The sequence below is a fragment of the Bombina bombina genome, chromosome 9 (genome assembly GCF_027579735.1).
Source record: "Bombina bombina isolate aBomBom1 chromosome 9, aBomBom1.pri, whole genome shotgun sequence".
In the NCBI taxonomy this organism is placed as follows: Eukaryota; Metazoa; Chordata; class Amphibia; order Anura; family Bombinatoridae; genus Bombina; species Bombina bombina.
Genome location: NC_069507.1, coordinates 143,026,405 through 143,051,658, shown reverse-complemented (window position 1 = coordinate 143,051,658; position 25,254 = coordinate 143,026,405). Strand labels below are relative to the sequence as shown.

Below are 25,254 nucleotides of genomic sequence, written 5' to 3'. Positions count from 1 at the left end.
TTTTTTAAATATATACAATACATTTTCTAAATCTTTTTTTTTTTTTTTTTTAAATAAGGTTATTTTTTTTTGCTTTTAAGAGAAAATACAGACTTGGGGTATAAATATTCTAAAAATAAAGAAAGACCAGCTGGGCCAAACAGTCCTTTTATGATGTTAATCTCTAGCACCTAGATTATAAATTTTGCGTTAGAGGCTATGCGGTGCTAACGAGCAGTTTATGCTCACCGCTCACTTACAGACAGCGCTGGTATTACAGGTTTTTACAAACCCGGCGTTAACCGCAAAAAAGTGATTGTAGAGCAAAATTTTGCTCCACATCTCACCTCAATACCAGCGCTGCTTATGTTAGCGGTGAGCTGGCTGAACGTGCTCGCGCACAATTTCCCCATAGGAATCAACGGGGAGAGCCGGCTGAAAAAAAACTGTGAAAAAGCAGCGTTTAGCTCCGAACGCAGCCCCAATGATTCCTTTGGGGAAAATACATTTATGTCTACACCTAACACCTTAACATGAACCCCAAGTCTAAACACCCCTAATCTTACACTTATTAACCCCTAATCTGCTGCCCCCGACATCTACATTATATTGATTAACCCCTAATCTGCCGCCCCCAATGTCGCCGCCACTATATTAAAGTTATTAACCCCTAAATCTAAGTCTAACCCTAACCCCAACACCCCCTAACTTAAATATAATTTAAATAAATCTAAATAAAATTACTATTATTACCTAAATAATTCCTATTTAAAACTAAATACCTATAAAATAAACCCTAAGCTAGCTACAATATAACTAATTGTTACATTGTAGCTAGCTTAGGGTTTATTTTTATTTTACAGGCAAGTTTGTATTTATTTTAACTAGGTAGAATAGTTATTAAAATAGTTATTAACTATTTAATAACTACCTAGTTAAAATAAAGACAAATTTACCTGTAAAATAAAACCTAACCTAAGTTACAATTACACCTAACACTACACTATAATTAAATAAATTCCCTAAATTAAATACAATTAAATAAAATTATCTAAAGTACAACCCCCCCACTAAATTACAGAAAATAATAAACAAATTACAAGATTTTTAAACTAATTACACCTAATCTAATCCCCCTAACAAAATAAAAAATCCCCCTCAAAATAAAAAAAGCTATATCCTACACTAAATTACAAATAGCCCTTAAAAGGGCCTTTTGCGGGGCATTGCCCCATAGTAATCAGCTCTTTTACCTGTAAAAAAAAGTACAAATCCCCCCCCCAACATTAAAACCCACCACCCACACAACCAACCCTACTCTAAAACCCAACCAATACCCCCTTAAAAAAACCTAACACTAACCCCTTGAAGAATTCTATCAGCCAATCTGAATGAAGGTAGAGAAAATCCTATTGGCTGATGCAATCAGCCAATAGGATTGAGCTGGCATTCTATTGGCTGATTGCATCAGCAAATAGGATTTTTTCTACCTTAATTCCGATTGGCTGATAGAATTCTATCAGCCAATCGGAATTGAAGGGATGCCATCTTGGATGACGTCACTTAAAGGAAAAAGTCATTTAGTAAGAAGACTTCAATGGAAGAGGATGCTCCGCGCCGGATGTCTTAAAGATGGAGCCGCTCCGCGCAGGATGGATGAAGATAGAAGATGCCATCTGGATGAAGACTTCTGCCCGTCTGGAGGACCACTTCGCCAGGCTTGGATGAAGACTTCTCCCAGCTTTGTTGAGGACTTTGGCCCGGTTGGGTGAAGACTTCTCCCAGTAAGGTAATCTTCAAGGGGTTAGTGTTAGTTTTTTTTAAGGGGGCAATGGGTGGGTTTTAGAGTAGGGTTGGTTGTGTGGGTGGTGGGTTTTAATGTTGGGGGGGGATTTGTACTTTTTTTTACAGGTAAAAGAGCTGATTACTTTGGGGCAATGCCCCGCAAAAGGCCCTTTTAAGGGCTATTTGTAATTTAGTGTAGGGTAGGGCTTTTTTTATTTTGGGGGGGGCTTTTTTATTTTGTTAGGGGGATTAGATTAGGTGTAATTAGTTTAAACATCTTGTAATTTGTTTATTATTTTCTGTAATTTAGTGTTTTTTTTTTTTGTACTTTAGATAATTTTATTTAATTGTATTTAATTGTATTTAATTTAGGGAATTTATTTAATTATAGTGTAGTGTTAGGTGTAATTGTAACTTAGGTTAGGTTTTATTTTACAAGTAAATTTGTCTTTATTTTAACTAGGTAGTTAATAAAAAGTTAATAACTATTTAATAACTATTCTACCTAGTTAAAATAAATACAAACTTGCCTGTAAAATAAAAATAAACCCTAAGATAGCTGCAATGTAATTATTACTTATATTGTAGATATCTTAGGGTTTATTTTATCGGTAAGTATTTAGTTTTAAATAGGAATGATTTAGTTAATGATAGTTATTTTTATTTAGATTTATTTAAAGTATATTTAAGTTAGGGGGTGTTAGGGTTAGACTTAGATTTAGGGGTTAATAACTTTAATATAGTGGTGGCGACGTTGGGGGCGGCAGATTAGGGGTTAATAAATGTAGGTAGGTTGCAGCAATGTTAGGAACGGCAGATTAGAGGTTAATAAAATTTATCTAGTGTTTGCGAGGCGGGAGTGCGGCGGTTAAGGGGTTAATATATTTATTATAGTGGCGGCGATGTCCGGTTTGGCAGATTAGGGGTTAAAAAATTGTATTATAGTGTTTGCGATGTGGGAGGGCCTCGGTTTAGGGGTTAATAGGTAGTTTATGGGTGTTAGTGTACTTTTTAGCACTTTAGTTAAGAGTTTTATGCTACGGCGTTGTAGTGTAAAACTCTTAACTACTGACTTTTAAATGCGGTACCAGTCTTGACAGGAAAGGGTCTACCGCTCACTTTTTGTCAGACTCGTAATACCGGCGCTATGCAAGTCCCATTGAAAAAAGAGGATACGCAATTGACGTAAGTGGATTTGCGGTATTTCCAAATCTGGCCAAAAAAGTGAGTGGTACACCTGTACCTGCAAGACTCGTAATACCAGCGGGCGTTAAAAAGCAGCTTTGGGACCGGCCAACGCTGCTTTTTAAGGCTAACGCCCAACTCATAATCTAGCCGTAGGTTTCTACATATATTGATGCAGATAGTTATTTGTTAGCTCAATAGCCTATTACACAGACAATACAACACAGTAATAAGTAACTACTTTTAAAGGGGCAGTCTACTCTAGAATTGTTATTGCTTAAAAAGATAGATAATCTCTTTATTACCCATTACCCAGCTTTGAATAACCAACACTGTTACATTGATTTTACCTCTGTGATAACCTGTATCTAAGCCTCTGCAGGCTGCCCCGTATCTCAGTTCTTTTGACAGACTTGCATTTTAGCCAATCATTACTGACTCATAATTAACTCCATAGGAGTGAGCACAATGCTATTTATATGGCACACATGAACTAGCGCTGTCTTGCTGTGAAAAACTGTTAAAATGCATTGAAATAGGAGGCGGGCTTTTTTAAATTAGCATATGAGCCTACCTAGGCTTAGCTTTCAACAAAGAATACCAAGAGAACAAAGCAAATTTGATGATAAAATAAAAATAGAAAAGTTGTTTCAAATCACATGCGCTATCTGAATCATGAAAGTTTAATTTTTACTAGAATGTCCCTTTAACCTGTGCATAATGAGGGACCAGTTACAACAGGGAATATGACTATGGATAAAAATTCCCTGTGTCATTCAAGACTGAAAACCACAGCACATGTGTTTATTGCTATCAGGTCAAATACCATTTGATTTGTAACAATTTGCTGGCACCAAAGAAACCCTGTATGTAATGAAAAAGCAAAATAGTACTCAGATTTGTTTCTATAATGCATGTGACAGGCAACTGTTAAACATTGGAGTTTGTGTGCAAGTTTTGTTTTTCTCGAGTTGCTTTGCAATATCTTACCAGAATTACTCAATAGCAATTAATATGACCGTTAAAGGGACATGAAACCCAATATTTTTCTTTCACGATACAGATAGAGAATACATTTTTAAATAACATTCTAATTTACTTCTATTATGTAATTTGTGTCAATCTTTAGATATCTGTTGTAGAAGAAATAGCAATGCACATGGGTGAGCCAATCACAAGAAGCATCTATGTGCAGCCACCACTTAGCAGCTACTGAGCCTATTTAGATATGTCTTCCACAAAAGAGATCAAGAGAATGAAGCAAATTAGATAGAAGAAATAAATTGGAAAAATGTTTAAAATGACATGCTCTTTCTAAATCATGAATGAAAATATTTGGGTTTCATGTCCCTTTAAATACAGTAAAATTGCATACTCAAGAAATGTCTAATACAAAGGCAATACAATAACACTTTACATTTCTAACATGCAGTAGATTTTTTTTCTGACAAATTTCAAAGTTTAGTATCAATTCCCGACCCCTGTATCATGTGACAACTGTCAGCCAATCACAGACTCATATATGTATGGTCCTAAAAGGTTAAAATTGGGTGAGGTTAAAATGAGCCCATCTCTTTTGGGTATGGGTGCACAGTATAACTGATTATAAAGGTATCACATATTAAAATGTATTAAAGGGCTCAACTGTATGGTTTGCCTTGACACTGGTAGTTGAGCTTACATGTTTTATCTTAAATATGGTATTAACACCCCCTTTTTTAAAAAAAAATACAATAGCAACAGTGTGCAGGTAACTTTTTTCACCTGATTTGGCATGAAAAAGTTAAAAAGACAGTCAACTCCAGAAAAAGGTATTGATTAAAAAGATAGATAATCCCTTTATTACTCATTCCCCAGTTTTGCACAGCCAAAACAGTTATATTATTATACTTTTAACCTATGTGATTACCTTGTATCTAAGCATCTTCTGACAGCTCCCTGATCACATGGCTATTTATTTATTATCTATGGACTTGCATTTTAGCCAATTAGTGCAGTGTCCTGCACAACTCCACAGGAGAGAGCACAATGTTATCTATATGGCCCATATGGATTAGCAGTCTCTTGTTGTGAAAAGCTAATAAAAATCAAATGATAAGAGGCTGTCTGTAGTGACTTAGAAACAGGCAGACATTTAGAGGTTTAAATGCTATAAAGTATATTAATATCAATGTTAGTTGTGCAAAGCTGGGGAATGGGTTGTAAAGGTGTTATCTATCTTTTTAAACAATAACAGTTTTGGTGTTGACTGTCCCTTTAAGGGACATTGTAGTCAACATTATTCCTTGTTTGAGCTAAAAAAAAAATAGTGCTTCAAAATGTATTTAAAGGGACAGTCTACACCAGAATTTTTATTGTTTTAAAAGATAGATAATCCCTTTATTACCCATTCCCCAGTTTTGCATAACCAACACAGTTATAATAATATACTTTTAACCTCTGTGATTATCTTGTATCTAAGCCTCTGCAAACTGCCCCTTTTTTCAGTTCTTTTGACAGACTTGCAGTCTAGCCAATCAGTGCCTGCTCCCAGATTACTTCACGTGCACGAGCACAGTGTTATCTATATGAAATATGTGAACTAACACCCTCTAGTGTTAAAATGCAATCTGAAAGAGGAGGGCTTCAAGGTCTAAGAAATTAGCATATGAACCTCCTAGGTTAAGCTTTCAACTAAGAATACCAAGAGAACAAAGCAAAATTGGTGATAAAAGTAAATTGGAAAATTGTTTAAAATAACATGCTCTATCTGAATCATGAAAGTTTATTTTGGCCTAGACTGTCCCTTTAAGTTAGCTTGTTAGTTTGCTTAAAAAAAAAAAAAAAAAAGTAAACACCTTGTAATTACAAGACAGTTCTGTTGAGTTGGCATAAAATAACATACGAGCCAAGTCTTAACGTTTTTAAAACAAATTAACATCCTTTTTACTGCAATTATTTTTCAATTAGCCAAACTCCACTCAACATTTGTCTTATTTGAAGGAGCTTTAGGGGCCGATTTATCAAGCAGTCAATGCTGCTTAATCCGCGCAAGCCTTCAGGCTCGCCGGAATCAGGAGTTAAAGGGACACTGAACCCAATTTTTTTTCTTTTGTGATTCAGATAGAGCATACAATTTTAAGCAACTTTCTAATTTACTCCTATTATCAATTTTTCTTTGTTCTCTTGCTATATTTATTTGAAAAAGAAGGCATCTAAGCTTTTTTTTTTGGTTCAGTACTCTGGATAGCACTTTTTGATTGGTAGATGAATTTATCCACCAATCAGCAAGGACAACCCAGGCTGTTCACCAAAAATGGGCCGGCATCTAAACTTACTTTGTTGCATTTCAAATAAAGATACCAAGAGAATGAAGATACTTTGATAATAGGAGTAAATTAGAAAGTTGCTTAAAATTTCATGCTCTATCTAAATCACAAAAGAAAAAATTTGGGTTCAGTGTCCCTTTAAGAAGCAGCGGTCATAAGACCGCTGCTTATTAACTCTTCCTCCACCTATGATTGACACCCCCTGCTAGCGGCAGTGTATGCTGTCGGCATTTATAGATGCTACAGCGGATCATGTCCGGCCGCACAATGATAAATCGGCCCCGTAGTCTGCAGACAGCAAAGCTAGTTGTACAGTGTTAATATAAAGAGATTTGTTTTTGCAGCTCTTAAAGCCAGTTAGGGACAGATATGTAGCAGGGTTATAGGTTTGAGTAGTCAGAATGGTACATTTCAAGGTCTAATAGTTAGAAATGGCTCAGAGCTAAATTACATGAAAAGGGAGCAAAATATATAATGAAAATGTATTGCAAAGTTGTATCATTGTGCATAACTAAACATTTTATATAAAAATCTCAAGGTATTATCAACATATTTATGTAAAACATCCCTTTGAAAAACTGTTAAAACGAAACTAACATTTGCATTATTGCATACAATTGTTTTATTGCTCACTGGCTGACAAAAATATTTGCAATTCAGCAGAGGAACAGACATTTTTCAAAAAACTAAGCGCTGTAATACATTTTGAAATATTTTCTTTCAGATAGAACAAATAGTTTTTTTATAGTACTATATCCCTTTAAAAATAGCTGTTCATTTAAAGGGATACTGAACCCAATTTTTTTATTTCATGATTTAGATAGAGCATTCAATTTTAAGCAACTTTCTAATTTACCCCTATTATCACTTTTTCTTCATTCTCTTGGTATCTTTATTTGAAAAAGCAAGAATGTAATCTTAGGAGCGAGGCCATCTTTGATTTAGCACCTGGGTAGCTCTTGCTGATTGGTGGTTAAATGTAGCCACCAATCAGCAAGTGCTACCCAGGGTGCTGAACTAAAAATGAGTCGGCTTGTAAGCTTGCAGTCCTGCTTTTTAAATAAAGATACAAAGAAAACAAAGACAAATTGATAATAGGAGTAAATTAGAATGTTGCTTAAAATTGCATGCTCTATCTGAATCATTAAATAAAAAAATTCAGTATCCCTTTAACATTCGATTCCTGAGGTAAACAGAGAAACAACTCTTTCTTTTTGCTCCTTCCATACTCAAACAAGCTAAGACAGACACAAGATTTATTCTTTATACACCTTCGTGGTGCTTCACTTGATTTGCACAATTATGTTTCCTTCCTGCATAATGTTGGTTTTTTTGTTAGCTCTGCTACAGTATATCACACCAGTCAGAGTTTGCATGCTTTGCATTAGAAATTCCCCTTTTCCCTCCTAAACCTGGACTTCTTCATCATTATGACACGACTATAAAAATTTTATTACAAGAAAACAGGTCTAAGAAGATTTATTGCGCTTAGAAAGATACCGGATTAATCCAGTGAATCTCAATTGAGAATCTCAGGGAGACTATTAAGAGAAATGATAGCAGTTTTGGGGCAGTTGGAATACAATAAAAACAAACTAAAGGTCACTTTTGTTCTTTATTATAACACACAAGGATGAATATCTAATTTATGTTTCAAACTTTATTACAACAGCAACAACTAATTATCGACCTATGTATAGGAGATATGTTCCCAATGGAGATTGTTGATAATAGGGACCCAGTAAAAATGCTTAAAAGGATATCAAACAACACAGTATATATCAGCAATCAAGCACTGCTTTACATGATCTGAATATAGAATAAATGTTTTAAAAACCTTTAGATTTTAATTTTTGTTAGTAAAATGTGTGTTGTTTTGCAATCCAAAGGCACACCACTTTACAAAGATTCTTGAGTATTCTTTATATTCTGTTCTTTGGCCAATTAGGAATACATATAAAGGAGCAACTAAAGGGAAATGAGCTACTACATGGTGCCCATAGTTTAAGGGCAAGTCAACTCAAAAATTATAACTTCTTTAGATTATGTGACGAGTTTTACAGCAAACTGTAGCCCAATTTGGTTAAAAAAATACTTTGCAAGTAAAAACACTTCTCCTACTCCAGCCGTTTTGTAATGGCCGCCTGACCCCTCCTTTCCATGATGTCACCCAAACAGAAATTCCATCTTCAACTAAGGGATCCGTGTCAATCTTGCGTTTGCACGTGTTTCGCACATGAGCAATGGTCCGTTTCCGTCAAGGGGGGCATTTTTTCTGAAGTTTGTAAGTGTTAACTACTTAAAGGGCTCGATTTAGCAAACAAGGGCGGACAGGTGTGTACATATTCGCCCCTGTCCCCCTGAGCTCTGGTCTTGCAGGCAGCAATTTGCTGCCGAAATTTAACATTGCGCACAAGCGATATTTTACTCTTGCGTTCGGACAAGACCGGGGAGATTAAACTAAGAGGTGGAGAAGAGGTTAGGGAAGCAGCGGTCTGATGATCGCTGCTTGATAAATCATGACTGCAAGTTCTCTTGTGAGAACATGCAGTCATAGGGAAGAATAGGGCTTGATAAATCGAGCCCAAAGGGATGGTAAACTTGAGATCTACGCTCAACAATATAAGTAAAAAAAAAGTAAATGAAGGGCACTTTCATTGATTAAAATCAATGTAGATGCTAAAATATATAAATAATCACTGTTTGATTCAACCTAATACGTTGCTAATTCCGATTGGACATGACCTAAGCTAAACGGCTGCATCATTTTAAAGGACTCTTATGAGTTTTTATTGAGATCATTTTATAACTTTTAGCACGCACTTTAAGTTCTAACACTGTATAATACATTTTACTTAAAGAAAAGATTAGTCTGAGAATAACATGTAGATGTATTGTTTAAAGTTTCATTAGCTGTTTAAATATTGACAAAATAAGTGTAATGCTTTAGTGTCTATAAAACAATGGGAGCTGCCATGTTGTAACTTAGGTTACCTTCTCTGCTGTGGCCAATTAGGGACAGTTATAAATAGGTCACTAGAGTGTGCAGCCAATGGCTGTGGGGAATATAACAGTGTTCTGCAATTCCATTTCTAACAGGAACTGAAAAGAACACAATTTCAGAACTGAATTACAGGAAATTGGGACAAAATAAATAATCAAAGTATATTGCAGAAGTTTTTTTATTATATTACCATCTCAAAGTGTACCTTTAAGTTACCTTTTGAGATTCAATGGGCTAGATTACAAGTGGAACACTAAATATCGATTGCGTGCAAGCAATATTAGCGCTCCACTTTGTAATACCAGTGCACGATAGATAATATGCACTGGTATTACAAGTAAATAGCAATGCTAACATGAGCTTGCGTTCGCATTGCTAGGAAGCATTGCGCTCATGAGAGCGTGCTTCCATAGGCTCCTATGGGAGCCTCGTTCTAAAGCCGTCAAAGACGGCATCCGGACTTCGCGCAGCGAAAGGGGTAAGTAGTGCAGTGATGGGCAGCATTTTTAAATATATATGAATATCAATATATACATGTATATGTATGTGTTTATATGTGTATAAACACATATTAACACATAAATATATATGCATACAAGCATATACATATATATTTACTGAGAACACAAAGTTCCCATAGACGGCAATGTAAAGGCCCGCCAACTTTAAAGTCCCAAAACTGCCTAGTCCAGTTTTTTTATTTTATTTAAAAAAACAAAAACTTAAATTATGCTTACCTGATAATTTTCTTTTCTGCAGATGGAAAGAGTCCACAGCTGCATACATTACTTTTGGGAAATAAGAACCTGGCCACCAGGAGGAGGCAAAGACACCCCAGCCAAAGGCTTAAATACTCCTCCCACTTCCCTCATCCCTCAGTCATTCTGCCGAGGAACAAGGAACAGTAGAAGAAATACCAGGGTGAAAAGGTGCCAGAAGAAAAAAAAATAATAAAGACCCCCCCCCACACACAGAAAAAATACGGGTGGGGAGCTGTGGACTCTTTCCATCTGAAGAAAAGAAAATTATCAGGTAAGCATAATTTAAGTTTTTCTTCATAAATGGAAAAAGTCCACAGCTGCATTCATTATTTTTGGGAAAACAATACCCAAGCCATAGAGGACACAGAATGCAAAAATGGGAGGGTACAGTAGGCGGCCCATTCTGAGGGTGCCAGGCCTGAAAAACCACAATCCAACCAAACCCTGCTTCGTCGGAGCCGGGCAAAAAAACTAGAAACAAAAGGCCCCAAGGACACTGACCCGCAGATAGTCTGAAAGCCTAACTAGAGAGCGCAAGCAGACTCACTGAGCCAACACTCCTCCTGGAGAACCGTCCCCAGCAGTCGGTCCCCACACAACCCTTTCTAGTAAGGTACCAAAATCCCCAAAAGGGAGAAGACAAGGGAAGTCAAAGGGATACCCCAAAGGCAGAGCAAAATCCATAAAGGAAAAAAAAATCTTCAAAGGAAGGCCAAGTCCACAGAGACCCGAATGGATCTCGAGAACAAGAGGAGATGACGCCCAACCCACAAGGAGCAACCGGGCATCATCAAGGAGAAGAAACATCTCCCAAACATCGTGCAACAGCACTGAAAAAGACAGCTGAAGACAAAGTCCTCAAAACGTCAGAACAGAAACTTACAAGTAACAAACTCAGAAAAAACATCTGAGTCCAGTAACACGCTGCCATCCGTAGGAAGACAGGGAAAAACCCTATCCGTAAGGAAGAAGCGGCCGAATGAAATAACAGATTGCCCAACCTCCAAGACAGAGGACACTCACCCGGCAATCCAGGCCGCCAACCTACTCACAGATCACAAAGGGGGAGAGGCACAGAATCTCCAACCTCCACAGTCCCCCCCAAGACCTGAGGATGAACAACAGATCTCAGATCCCACACCTAGCCAGACCAGCCCAAACAGCGGCAAAACTGAAAGCAAGGGAACCGAAAGGAACCCCAAGACCGGCCCCCAAAAGGGCGGAAGAATGGACACAGCCACTTCAATCTAAGCAAGCCACCCGACTAAGTCTTAATGCGGAGCCGGCAGCTCCCCAGACGGAAAGAAAAACTCAATGAGCAGACCGATCCCCGAACCAGATAAACATCTGCTCCAACCTCCCAAACACAGGAGAGGCCCCTAAATAAGGAACCACATCTCTGTAAGGAGGACACTGAGCCCCCTGAAGAGGAGAGCATCGATAATCACCTGCCCATAAGACAGGAAGTCGTAGGAAGAACCGAGAGGACACAAGGCCACGTCACCAACGAACACGGAAGACCCCCTTAAAACACCATCATGCTAGCACACATACTAGGCGCAAAAGTGACAGCTGAGCAACCGCAACCTTCTGTTTGCTAGGCAGGAAAGCCCACCATCAGGTCACGTTAGTCGGCTGTCCCAAGGAAACCGTATCGTCCTGCACAAGACAAGGCCCAAGGAGCCCTGGCTCTCAGTAAATCTGGCCAAGGTGTAAAACAGAACAGCCAGAACAAGGGCTAAGCCCAAGTACCATGGAAACTGGAACCCCCAAGCCAGTGCTAGGATTATAAGGTCTGGTAACACAGCGGGATCCACAAAGAGAAAACGCTGAGTAAAACCCTCGACCACCGGAAGATCAAGACAATAAGACCGGGCCCCACAAATGTTTAGATTAAACAATCTTACAGGAACATAAATCCCTCGTCTGATATAAAAAAACAGACCTCCCAGGGAAAAATCCAGAAAAACCCGGATAACAAGAGCAAGAAGCCCTTGCAAGTCCCGACCCAAGGGAAGAGACCACCCCTCCCAGGAGACCGACACTCCAAAGAGTCAGGGCCATAAAAGGACACTAGAGCTAACAGGCGTCCAAGCAACATTAACATGATTGTGCATTAAAAGTGCGGCTTAATCCCTCAAAGGGCACACAAGGCGCTGCTCATTTTATCCACCTCGAAGGAGGAAAGGATCAAACTAGCAACCCTCAGTTTGCAACAGCACAGAATAGCCACAGAGCATTAGTATGCGGAGCTAGCTGTCCAGCTAGACCGAGCTCCGGACACAAGGGGAACAGTGAGGACAAGTCACCCGAACAGAGCAACATCAAGCCTCCACATCACCTCAGATTCAAAGTCAGAGGACAGGAAAACATGGGTTTGGGTACCACCTGGATGGCAATACCTGAACCATATGAGTGGAAAACCACTAGGACCTCTTCTATCTCAAGAAAGAGATGCATAGCATTCCCAATACCGGGAAATGACCCCTAACCAGAGCCCAAAAGGAACAACCAACTCCCGAAGGGAATCCAAGTCCCCCAAAAGGCGACCCATCCCAAGGAGAAACGGACAATCCAAGAGGTCTCAAAGAAAAGGAGAACCACTAAAGGACAAGTCCACAAAGGACAATTTCCTAAAGCAACATCGCCCGCCGGTGGATAAAGGCATTAAACCCTCTAATTTTCCCACCACGTTGGAATGGATACTCTTGGTTCCGAGAGTATCTAAAACAGCAGAGAGTGATGCAGCAAAATTCACCAACCCAGTCACCAGAGCGATGGCTATTTAGGACTGAAAACAATCCCGAGAGCCGCACGGACCCGCAAGTCCGCTAGAGAATGCTTAGCTGAAAACTAGTAAAACAAATAACATAAATAAAGTTAAGAGCATTCGGCACCCTAACCTGACCAGCAAGGTATAATAGGTGCCACGTGTCTGAATAAGCTGCAAGACAGAAGATCTGAACCCAAGCAGGACCAGCCTGCAACCAGGGTCATAACTGCTAAGCTGGCTAAATCAGCCCTCAGAGTGGGAGGAAGAAAAACAGACAAACATGGGACTAACGTGTCCAGAACAAATTCTATAGAAGCAAACAGTGAGTATCGATCCCAGAGACTTTTAATTAAGTTCCTGCAGGAAACTAACAAGGTGAGCCATTCGAAGAGGAGACTGATGAGTCCCATAACCAAGAAGGATAATGTCCCCAAACAGCTCAAAAACGTGTCTGAGTAAAACACAAAGGCGAGCCCGCCTGTAATGAAAGGCACAACACTCAGGAACAGTTACACCCGCAGGGAACTGAACATGCCCTCCAGTGGCCGAAAGACCTGGGGCAATCGGGCACGAGCACAATCGCAAATAAACACCTCGACTTTGTAGACGCGCAAGCATCAAAAGTATGTAAAAGCGAAAACGTGCCACAACCTTCGGGGGGAACAATCCACCCTCCAAGGAGGAAAACACATAACCTGGGTTACCCGCATGTGTAGCAGTAGTAGGGATTGGTAGGGAACTCGCCTCCCGGAGGACAGGGCCCCCCGAGGCGGATGGCTCAGCAGTCCCTTGAATCCCCGAGCCCGAGGAACAAGGCGCTCTAGGACGGCCTAAGGAACATAACTGACTGACCTGAGGATCAATTCGCATTCTTCACAGGATGAAAAATCTGAATCAGAAAGTTGAACAATCTCAACATCAGCATCCTCCATAACTGGATAAAGGATACCCCAAAAAAATGGACTATATATAAAAAAAATTAAACGGCACCTGACACCCACAGTGGCTGGGGCATTCACCACCTCCTATGAACCAGACACCAGCGGATAAAAATTCTACTTCGCCACACAGTCAGGAATGCGGAAATGGGAGACCAGAACGTAGACACGCCCGGTCACAAGGTGAACCGTACAGTCCAAAGAAAGTGCGCCCAACCATAAGGTCGCGTCACTACGAAAGGCCGTTATGTTCCAAGCCACGAGCCCAGTTAACACTACACATAAGCAGATTTAATCACATAACAAACATGATTAAAAAAAACCCTGTTCAATAATCCCCCTCAGGAGATATTAACCCTTGATTCCAAGATACTAAAGGAGTCCCACTGAGACCCTGTATTTTTCATGTGAGTTTGCAGGAACAAATGAGTTACAGTACATTCATGAAGAAGTAAAATGAGACGATCTTACCGGAATCTACGCCGTGGAACAGGAACACGGCCTTTCAAGTGTGGCGGATAGTAGCCTCGCCTCCGCCATGGACTTGAGAGAAGAAAGCAGGCAGCGAAGCGAAGTTTGACAACGCCGATTGCATGTGGAGTTGTTAAAATGAGTCGGGATGGTTTCGCAGAAAGACTCTTCCTGCATCTCTGGACTCTAACTTTCATCCAAGCCCTTACTGAGAAACTGACAGAATTACTTAAAACTCCCGTCCCATGTCGAAGAGTACAACCCTCCATAGGAGACAAAAAGAAACTTCTGACACTTCTCTGCCAACCTCCTGGGACGAAAGGCAAAGAATGACTGGGGGATGACGGAAGTGGAAAGAATATTTAAGCCTTTGGCTGGGGTGTCTTTGCCTCCTCCTGGTGGCCAGGTTCCTATTTCCCAAAAGTAATGAATGCAGCTGTGGACTCTTTCCATTTATGAAGAAAAAAGCTAGATTTTTTTTAATAAAAAACAATAATACCTTCTATTTTGAGGGCGTTTGGGGCACTTATTGCTACCACAAGCTTGTAATGGCTGGTTAATTATTGTGCGCCCACAAACGGGCAAATTTGCCGTTTGCGGGCGATCGCAATAATTTAGTGCTCTCCACTTGTAATCTAGCCCAATGTGTCTTAAGCTTTGATTAGTGCTTACTTGATTTGATATATTTTGCTAAACTTTTTTCTGTTTTATCAGGGAACAGACGGCTAGATTACGATTTGTGCGTTAGGGTAAAAAAGCAGCGTTAAGAGGTCCTAACGCTGCTTTTTTACGTCCGCTGGTATTACAAGTCTTGAAGGTTTAGGGTCACCGCACACTTCTTTGGCCTTGCAGCAAAATGATTTACGTAAACTTCGTAAAGTCTTTTTTCTATGGGACTTTCATAGCGCCGGTATTACGAGTCTGTCCTGGGAGGCCAAAAAGTGAGCGGTACACCCTACCCCGTCAAGCTCCGTAACGCATTCTAAAGTCAGTAGTTAAGAGTTTTATGGTATAACGCCGTAACATGAAACTCATAACTAAAGTGCTAAAAGTACACTAACACCCATAAACTACCTATTAACCCCTAAACCGAGGCCCTCCCGCATCGCAAACACTATAATAAAATTTTTAACCCCTAATCTGCCGCTCCGGACACCGCCGCCACCTACATTATATTTATGAACCCCTGATCTGCTGCCCCCAATATCGCCGACAACTACATTATATTTATTAACCCCTAATCTGCCGCCCCCAACGTCGCCGCCACTATAATATAAACATATTAACCCCTAAACCGCCGCACTCCGGCCTCCCAAACATTAGTTAAATATTATTAACCCCTAATCTGCCGTCCCTAACATCGCCACCACCTACCTACATTTATTAACCCCTAATCTGCCGCCACTATATTAAAGTTATTAACCCCTAAATCTAAGTCTAATCCTAACCCTAACACCCCCTAACTTAAATATAATTTAAATAAGTCTAAATAAAATTCCTATCATTAACTAAATTATTCCTATTTAAAACTAAATACTTACCTATAAAATAAACCCTAAGCTAGCTACAATATAACTAATAGTTACATTGTATCTAGCTTAGGGTTTATTTTTATTTTACAGGCAAGTTTGTATTTATTTTAACTAGGTAGAATAGTTATTAGTTATTAACTATTTAATAACTACCTAGCTAAAATAAATACAAAAGTACCTGTAAAATAAAACCTAACCTAAGTTACACTAACACCTAACACTACACTATAATTAAATAAATTACCTAAATTAAATACAATTACCAAAATTAAATTAAATTAGCTAAAGTACAAAAAAACACAAACACTAAATTACAGAAAATAATAAACAAATTACAGATATTTAAACAAATTAAACCTAATCTAATAGCCCTATCAAAATAAAAAAGCCCCCCCAAAATAAAAAAAAACCCTAGCCTAAACTACCAATAGCCCTTAAAAGGGCCTTTTGCGGGGCATTGCCCCAAAGTAATCAGCTCTTTTACCTGTAAAAAAAAAAATTCAAACAACCCCCCCCAACAGTAAAACCCACCACCCACACAACCAACCCCCCAAATAAAATACTATCTAAAAAAAACTAAGCTCCCCATTTGGATGGGCATTGCCCTTAAAAGGGCAGTTAGCTCTTTTGCAGGCCCAAACCCTAACCTAAAAATAAAACCCACCCAATACACCCTTAAAGAAACCTAACACTAACCCCCTGAAGATCGACTTACCGGGAGAAGTCTTCATCCAAGCCGGGCCGAAATCCTCAACGAAGCCGGGAGAAGTCTTCATCCAAGCCGGGCGAAGTGGTCCTCCAGACGGGCAGAATTCTTCATCCAGACGGCATCTTCTATCTTCATCCATCCGGCGCGGAGCGGGTCCATCTTCAAGACATCCGACGCGGAGCATCCTCTTCATCCGACGACTAAAGACGAATGAAGGTACCTTTAAGTGACGTCATCCAAGATGGCGTCCCTTAGATTCCGATTGGCTGATAGAATTCTATCAGCCAATCGGAATTAAGGTAAAAAAAATCCTATTGGCTGATGCAATCAGCCAATAGGATTGAAGTTCAATTCTATTGGCTCATTGGAACAGCCAATAGAATGCGAGCTCAATCCTATTGGCTGATTGGATCAGCCAATAGGATTGAACTTCAATCCTATTGGCTGATTGCATCAGCCAATAGGATTTTTTCTACTTTAATTCCGATTTTAACGACGGGTTTGTAAAAACTCGTAATACCAGCGCTGCATGTAAGTGAGCAGTGAGGGAAAACTGCTCGTTAGCACCGCACAGTTTATAATGAAAAACTCGTAATCTAGCCGAGAGAGAGGTAAGTCTGAAACTGCGTTTCTTAGAGTTATTGATAATTGTTTTTTTACCAGGGTGAATAATACATACCAAAACAGAGTAGATATGAAGACATCTATACACAGGGGAGAAATCTACTAAGTCCTGAACAGTTAAGACCTGCAAAAATAAAATATACATTAAAACAAATTAATTTAAAAAAAAATCAAGATAAAAACACATTTTTTCTTTTTATTATGTTTTGCATTAATAACAGACTTTGCAAATATTAGCCCCTATTTATCAAAGTGCGGGAAAACAAGGTTCCCTGCCAGGGAACCTGTCAACTTACTTAACATGAGTTGGTTTTGTATTAAAAGGACATGAAACCCAAACATTTTCTTTCATGATTCAGAAAGAGAAAACAATTTCAACAACTTTCCAATTTACTTCTATTTCATTTGCTTCCTTCTCTTGTTATCCTTTGCAAAAAGGTTTATCTAGGCAAGTTCAGGAACAGCAGAGAACCTAGGTTCTAGCTGCCGATTGGTTGCTGCATATATATACCGATTGTGATTGGCTCACCCATGTGTTCAATTAGAAACCATTAGTGCATTGCTGCTCCTTCAACAAAGAAAATAAAATAGATTAGATAATAGAAGTAAATTAGAAAGTTGTTTAAGTTGTTTAAAATTGTATTATCTATCTGAATCATGAAAGAACATTTTTGGGTTTCATGTCCCTTTAAGTGAATGTTGAACAAACAGGGAGTCACATTTGCCATCAGGAGAAGCAGAATGCAACCAAACTTGCCAACATGTCTGCTCCATTATCTAGCTGCAGGGAGTGGCTACATGTAAGAAACCAAGTAAGTTGTTTGCTGTTATTTTACACAATCTCTTTCTTTTTAAGTTTACTTTGGTTTAACATTTTTTTTTACTAAAGGGGCACTGTATTCCTTTAAGAAGCTTGCATGGCAGCATTTACCACACAAGCTATTGCCTATGCAGCCCCCCCTCCCCATCACAAAACCAATTGCACAAGAACAGGGCTTGTCAATCATCCTGGACAAATCAATTAAGGATAATTTAACTCTGCCAATAATTAAAAAGGCAGCTTTCATATGACTAGCGCTGCTGATTGGCTCAGCAGTGCTTTCCATTTGGGACCAGCAGTGCTCTGCGAGTCCCAAGCGGCATTTCTACTGTGTGTTTAATCCCTTTTTGGGGGTTAAACACACAGTAGCATAGGTTCAATAGCCTTAAAGGGATAAATGTAGCCACCAATAAGCAAACACTATCCAGGGTGCTGAACTAAAAATGGGCCGACTCCTAAGCTTTACATTCCTACTTTTCAAATAAAGATACCAAGAGAACGAAGAAAAATAGGAGTAAATTAGAAAGTTGCTTAAAATTGCATGCTTTATCTGAATCATGAAAGAAAAAATGTGGTTTTAGTATCCCTTTAAAAAGACATGCGATAATGGATTAGAGCATGTAATTTTGTTTCTATAATGGACCTTTAACCATTTACTTTACATACCCTCACTCATTGTTTCTCAACCACGGTCCTCAAATTCCCCCAAAAGGCCAGGTTTTCATTAAAGCTGAACTCCAGCACAGGTGAAATAATAGTAACCATGGTTACTGATCAGCTGATTACTTCACCTGCGCTCTAGCTCAGCTTGGATGATAACCTGGCCTGTTGGGGGTTCTTGAGGACCGCGGTTGCGAAACACTGGTGTACCGTAACCTCATATACAAGATGGTATTTGAAGAACCGCATTCAATGGTATTACCTCTTCCTCTGAGTCTTCATCTTCATACTTTGGTTTTGTTTTACTTTCTTCTTCAGAAATGTGCCCATTTATTACATATATAGGTCTTTTGTAATTCATATTGGTTTGTTTATGCACTGCAACGTGAAAGGTTTTCTGCTGCTGCGCCTAGTTTTTACAACAAGAAGAGCAAAAAGATCCAAATCAGCAACTCAGCCTATCTGTGAATTGTGCAAATATAATTACAAAAGAATGTAGCAACTTCATCACATTGCACACTCGTTTTTTCTTTGCATACATGTTTTGTAGATGATCCATTTATATAGCCCATCTGGGAGTGATTTTGTAACAATGTATAGTTTTGCTTATTTTTTATACTGATGTCTACAGATTCCTGTGGCTCCTGTTTTTATAATCTGTCTTTTCATATGTAGATTACGGGGGAATATCTGCATTTCTTGTTTTCCCAGCCCCTTTCACTGGGTGTCCTAGCCTAGCATCCTTAAAGGGCCAGTCTACACCAGAATGTTTATTGTTTTAAAAGATAGATAATCCCTTTATTACCCATTCCCCAGTTTTGCATAACCAACACAGTTATATTAATATACTTTTAACCTCTGTGATTATCTTGTATCTAAGCCTCTGCAAACTGCCCCTTTATTTCAGTTCTTTTGACAGACTTGCAGTTTAGCCAATCAGTGCCTGCTCCCAGATAACTTCACATGCATGAGCACAGTGTTATCTATATGAAATACGTGAACTAACACCCTCGAGTGGTGAAAAACTGTTAAAATGCATTCTGAAAAGAGGTGGCCTTCAAGGTCTAAGAAATTAGCATATGAACCTCCTAGGTTAAGCTTTCAACTAAGAATACCAAGAGAACAAAGCAAAATTGGTGATAAAAGTAAATTGGAAAATTGTTTAAAATTACATGCTCTATCTGAATCATGAAAGTTTATTTTGGCCTAGACTGTCCCTTTAACAGTGCTAAACTGGGAGCTTCTAAGTAAGTTTTTAAAAGATTTTATACTGGATTTTTAGATCAGGGTCTGTGCATATTTTTCTTTATAGTAGTGTCTATTACATGCAGTTATATGAAAATTACTGTACACTGTCCCTTTAATCCAGATTTAGCCATTTCCTAAAAATACCTTCCTATTGGAAATGCAAACCTAGGAATTGCCTGATACTACTTATATAACACACCTTAGATCTAGGGCAGTGTTTCTCAACAGCCGGGCCGAGGCCCACTACCGGGCCACGACGGCCTTGCTGTTGGGCCGCGACCGGACATAACCTCCAGACACTCGTTCTGACAGGCCCGCCTTTACACATCTCCGAAATTTCGGACTGGCCTGTTAGAGTGCCACTGCGCATGTCTGTTTGCGCAGTGTGAGTGGGTAGCGGCGCACTGTGAGGCGTGTGGCATGCACAGACTGTGAGTAGCGGCGTGCAGCGTGCAGAGCATGAAGCATCGGCTCACAGGTAAGGAAGTCCACTGACACCAATGACATTTAATTACGGCCACTGACACTAATGTGTATATTTAGGGCGGCCACTGGACACCAATGTGTATGTGTAAACTGTATATATATATATATATATACACACACACATATATATATATATATATATATATATATATATATATATATATATATATAAATATGGATCCCACTGACACCCATGTGCATGTGTACTGTATATCTATATATATATATATCCCATTGACACCTAACCTATGTGTAAACTGTGTGTATATATATATATATGTGTGTGTGTATTTTTATATATATATATATATATATATATATATATATATATATATACACACACACAGTATATACAGTCGTATGCAAAAGTTTAGGCACCCCTTACAATTTCCATGATTTTCATTTATAAAAAATTGGGTGTTTGGATCAACAATTTAATTTTGAACTATCAAATAACTGAAGGACACAGTAATATTTTAGTAGTGAAATTAGGTTTATTGGATTAACAGAAAATGTGCAATATGCATCAAAACAAAATTAAACAGGTGCATAAATTTGGGCACCCCAACAGAAATATTTCATCAGTATTTAGTAGAGCCTCCTTTAGCAGAAATAACAGCCTCTAGATGCTTCCTATAGCCTGCAATGAGTGTCTGGATTCTGGATGAAGGTATTTTGGACCATTCCTCCTTGCAAAACATCTCCAGTTCAGTTAGGTTTGATGGTTGCCGAGCATGGACAGCCCGCTTCAAATCACCCCACAGATTTTCAATGATATTCATGTCTGGGGACTGGGATGGCCATTCCAGAACATTGTACTTTGCATAAATGCCAGAGTAGATTTTGAGCAGTGTTTTGGGTCGTTGTCTTGTTGAAATATCCAGCTCCGGCGTAACTTCAACTTTGTGACTGATTCCTCAACATTATTCTCAAGTATTTGCTGATAATGAGTGGAATCCATGCGACCCTCATCTTTAACAAGATTCCCAGTACCGGCACTGGCCACACAGCCCCACAGCATGATGGAACATCCACCAAATTTTATTGTGACTAGCAAGTGTTTGTCTTGGAACGCCCCTTGCTATGACCAGATAACTCAATCTTTGTTTCATCAGTCCACAGCACCTTCTTCCAAAATGAAGCTGGCTTGTCCAAATGTGCATTTGCATACCTCAAGTGACTCTGTTTGTGGCGTGTGTGCAGAAAAGTCTTCTTCCGCATCACTCTCCCATACACTGAATTGTTGAACGATGCAAAGTGACACCATCTGCAGCAAGATGACGTTGTAGGTCTTTGGAGGTGGTCTGTGGGCTGTTTTTGACCGTTCTCACCATCCTTTGCCTTTGCCTCTCCAATATTTTAGTTCTGGCCTTAACAAGAACTGTGCCTGTGGTCATCCATTTCCTCACTATGTTTCTTTACAGCGGACACTGACAGCTTAAATCTCTGCGATAGCTTTTTGTAGCCTTCCCCTAAACCATAATGTTGAACAATCTTTGTTTTCAGGTCATTTGAGAGTTGTTTTGAGGCCCCCATGTTGCCACTCTTCAGAAGAGAGTCAAAGACAACAACAACTTGCAATTGGCCACCTTAAATACCTTTTCTCATGATTGGATGCACTTGTCTATGAAGTTCAAGGCTTAATGGGCTCACCAAACAAATTGTTTGTTCCAATTAATCAGTGCTAGGTAGTTAAATGTATTTAAATCAACAAAATGACAAGGGTGCCCAAATTTATGTACCTGTCTAATTTCGTTTTGATGCATAATGCACATTTTCTGTTAATCCAATAAACCTCATTTCACTACTGAAATATTACTGTGTCCTTCAGTTATTTGATAGATCAAAATGAAATTGCTGATCAAAACACCTAATTATTTATAAATGAAAATCATGGAAATTGTCAGGGGTGCCTAAACTTTTGCATATGACTGTATGTATATATATATATATATATATATATATATATCCACTCCCGATGCTGACCGGGCCCTGGACAGGTCCGGTTAAAACTTACCGGGCCTTGAGGTTACTTAGGTTGAGAACCACTGATCTAGGGTGTATAATCAATTATTCTTTCATTCTAATCCAAAATTTGAGAAGGTGATAAAAAAAGTTCTATTATTAGGATTTATTGTCTGTGCTGAATATATCGTGATAAAAAAAAATGGACGCGCAAAACATATACAAACCTTGAGAAAACTGTCCACAATTAAAGAATGATAAAAGTCTAAAAAAAACTGCATATGTATCCTATGAGCACAGATACAGGATTCTATTGTTAGTTATTATCATGCTAGTTATTCTTGACCAAGTGATTGGTGGGTACATTCATAGGTTGCTCCTGATTGGCTCACAGGCTGTGTGTCCTTCTCAGGAGTGGCAATGCATTGGAAATGGGTGCATCATTTGTGTTTAACCCAAAGATTTGTTTAAGAAAATATTTAACACCATATATCATTTTATTTTTACATATCTTTAAGATATTCATTATTGTTTTATAGAATTTTTATTTTATTCTAAATTAAAGGAATATGAACCCCATTTTTTTTCATGATTCAGATAGGCTGGCTCCAAAGCTTACATTCCTGATTTTTCAAATAAACCTAAAATGGGCAAACTCATAAGCTTTTATTCCTGCTTTTCAAATAAAGATACCAACAGAATGAATAAAAATTGATAATAGGAGTAAATTAGGCAGTTGCTTAAAATCGCATGCTCTATCTGAATCATGAAAGAAAGAATGTGGGTTTTATATCCCTTTAAGAGCTTTCAGTTCTTCCTTTCTATCTCGTCCAATGCTATATTTATTCTCTATTGCCATCAGGGGAGCTTCATTCTATTTATAAGCAACATATTAATAGGACATAAAGTTGCAAAAAAAGAAAATGCTCTGTGTTTTTATTGTTGCACTGTTGCTTTCATATAACTATGTATTTAACTCCTGCAAATGGGGTTAATAGATTGTGAAAGTTAGCTGTAGAGAAGCAATGCATTACTGGTAACTTGCTGGTGATTGGTGGGTACACACATATGCCTCTTGTATATGTTCTACCCAGGACCATTTAAGTGGGTGCTCCACCTGGCTGATTTTACCGACCACCCGGCAAAAATGTGTAGCCAATATAAAGCTAAAATGAGCTAATATTAAATATGTTATTGCACAAATTATCATTAAATACATTTATGTTAAATTATGCAATTAATTTGTACTTTGGATAGCAGAAAATTATATAACATTAGAAAATATTACACTGCCCCCCATCCAATTAAGTATTTTCCTTCTTTTATTTTTAATTGTAAAGGAAAGGCTTCTTAAAAGGACTGGAAACCCAAACATTTTCTTTCACGCTTTAGGTAGAACATACAATTTTAAACAACTTTCCAGTTTACTTCTATTATCAAATTTGTTTCATTCTCTTGGTATCATTTGTTGAAGGAGCAACAATGCGCTTCTGGTTTCTAACTGAACACATGGGTGAGCCAACGACAATCGGTATCTGTATGCAGCCACCAATCAGCAGCTAGAACCTAGGTTCTTTGCTGCTCCTGAGCTTACCTAGATAAACCTTTCACCAAAGGATAACAAGAGAAGGAAGCAAATTAAATAATAGAAGTAAATTGGAAAGTTGTTTTTTTATTGTATAATCTATCTAAATTATGAATGTCTAAGTATGACTTTACTGTCCCTTTAAATTTAAATTGAAACTAAAACGGTTGTATCAGTTGTGTATTTCCTACTAATGCTCATTGGCTGACTAGTATTTCCGACTATGCTCATTGGTCGATAGGTACTTTTTGCTAATGCTCATACAATAAGTACCATTAAGCCAATGAGCAACCATAGGCCTAGATTTGGAGTTTGGCGGTAGCAGTGAAAACCAGCGTTAGAGGCTCCTAACGCTGGTTTTAGGCTACCTCCGGTATTTGGAGTCAGTCAAAAAAGGGTCTAACGCTCACTTTTCAGCCGCGACTTTTCCATACCGCAGATCCCCCTACGCCATTTGCGTATCCTATCTTTTCAATGGGATTTTTCTAACTCCGGTATTTAGAGTCGTGTCTGAAGTGAGCGTTAGAACTCTAACGACAAAACTCCAGCCGCAGAAAAAAGTCAGTAGTTAAGAGCTTTCTGGGCTAACGCCGGTTCATAAAGCTCTTAACTACTGTGCTCTAAAGTACACTAACACCCATAAACTACCTATGTATCCCTAAACCGAGGCCCCCCCCACATCGCCGCCACTCGATTACATTTTTTTAACCCCTAATCTGCCGACCGCCACCTACGTTATCCTTATGTACCCCTAATCTGCTGCCCCTAACACCGCCGACCCCTATATTATATTTATTAACCTCTAACCTGCCCCCCTCAACGTCGCCTCCACCTGCCTACACTTATTAACCCCTAATCTGCCGAGCTGACCGCACCGCTACTATAATAAAGTTATTAACCCCTAATCCGCCTCACTAACCCTATAATAAATAGTATTAACCCCTAATCTGCCCTCCCTAACATCGCCGACACCTAACTTCAATTATTAACCCCTAATCTGCTGACCGGAGCTCACCGCTATTCTAATAAATGTATTAACCCCTAAAGCTAAGTCTAACCCTAACACTAACACCCCCCTAACTTTTTAGGGAAGAAGAGTAGATCCGGACCAGCAACCATCATCTTCCAAGATTGAACTTGATTCTGATTGGCTGATTCCATCAGCCAATCAGAATATTCCTACCTTAATTCCGATTGGCTGATAGAATCCTATCAGCCAATCGGAGTTCGAGGGATGCCATCTTGGATGACGTCCCTTAAAGGAACCGTCATTCTTCAGTTGGACGTCGCCGGATGAAGATGGGTCCGCGGTGGAGGTCTTCAGGATGGAGCCGGTCCTCATCGGATGAAGATAGAAGATGCCGCTTGGAAGATGATGGTTGCCGGTCCGGATCTACTCTTCTTCCCAGATAGGATGAAGA

General features: G+C 39.0%; 1 protein-coding gene across 2 annotated transcripts in view; it reads right to left on the bottom strand.

The window, feature by feature from the left end:
* EXOC6 (exocyst complex component 6) overlaps nucleotides 1-25,254 on the bottom strand; it is a 796,835-nt gene that overhangs the window by 458,754 nt on the left and 312,827 nt on the right. For both annotated transcript variants that reach the window (XM_053692417.1, XM_053692418.1), the window contains exons 7-8: nucleotides 18,812-18,958; nucleotides 17,125-17,193 (exon numbers count right to left, since the gene is read on the bottom strand). In XM_053692417.1, the coding sequence (XP_053548392.1) occupies nucleotides 17,125-17,193; nucleotides 18,812-18,958 (216 nt within the window). The remainder of the gene's footprint in view (nucleotides 1-17,124; nucleotides 17,194-18,811; nucleotides 18,959-25,254) is intronic.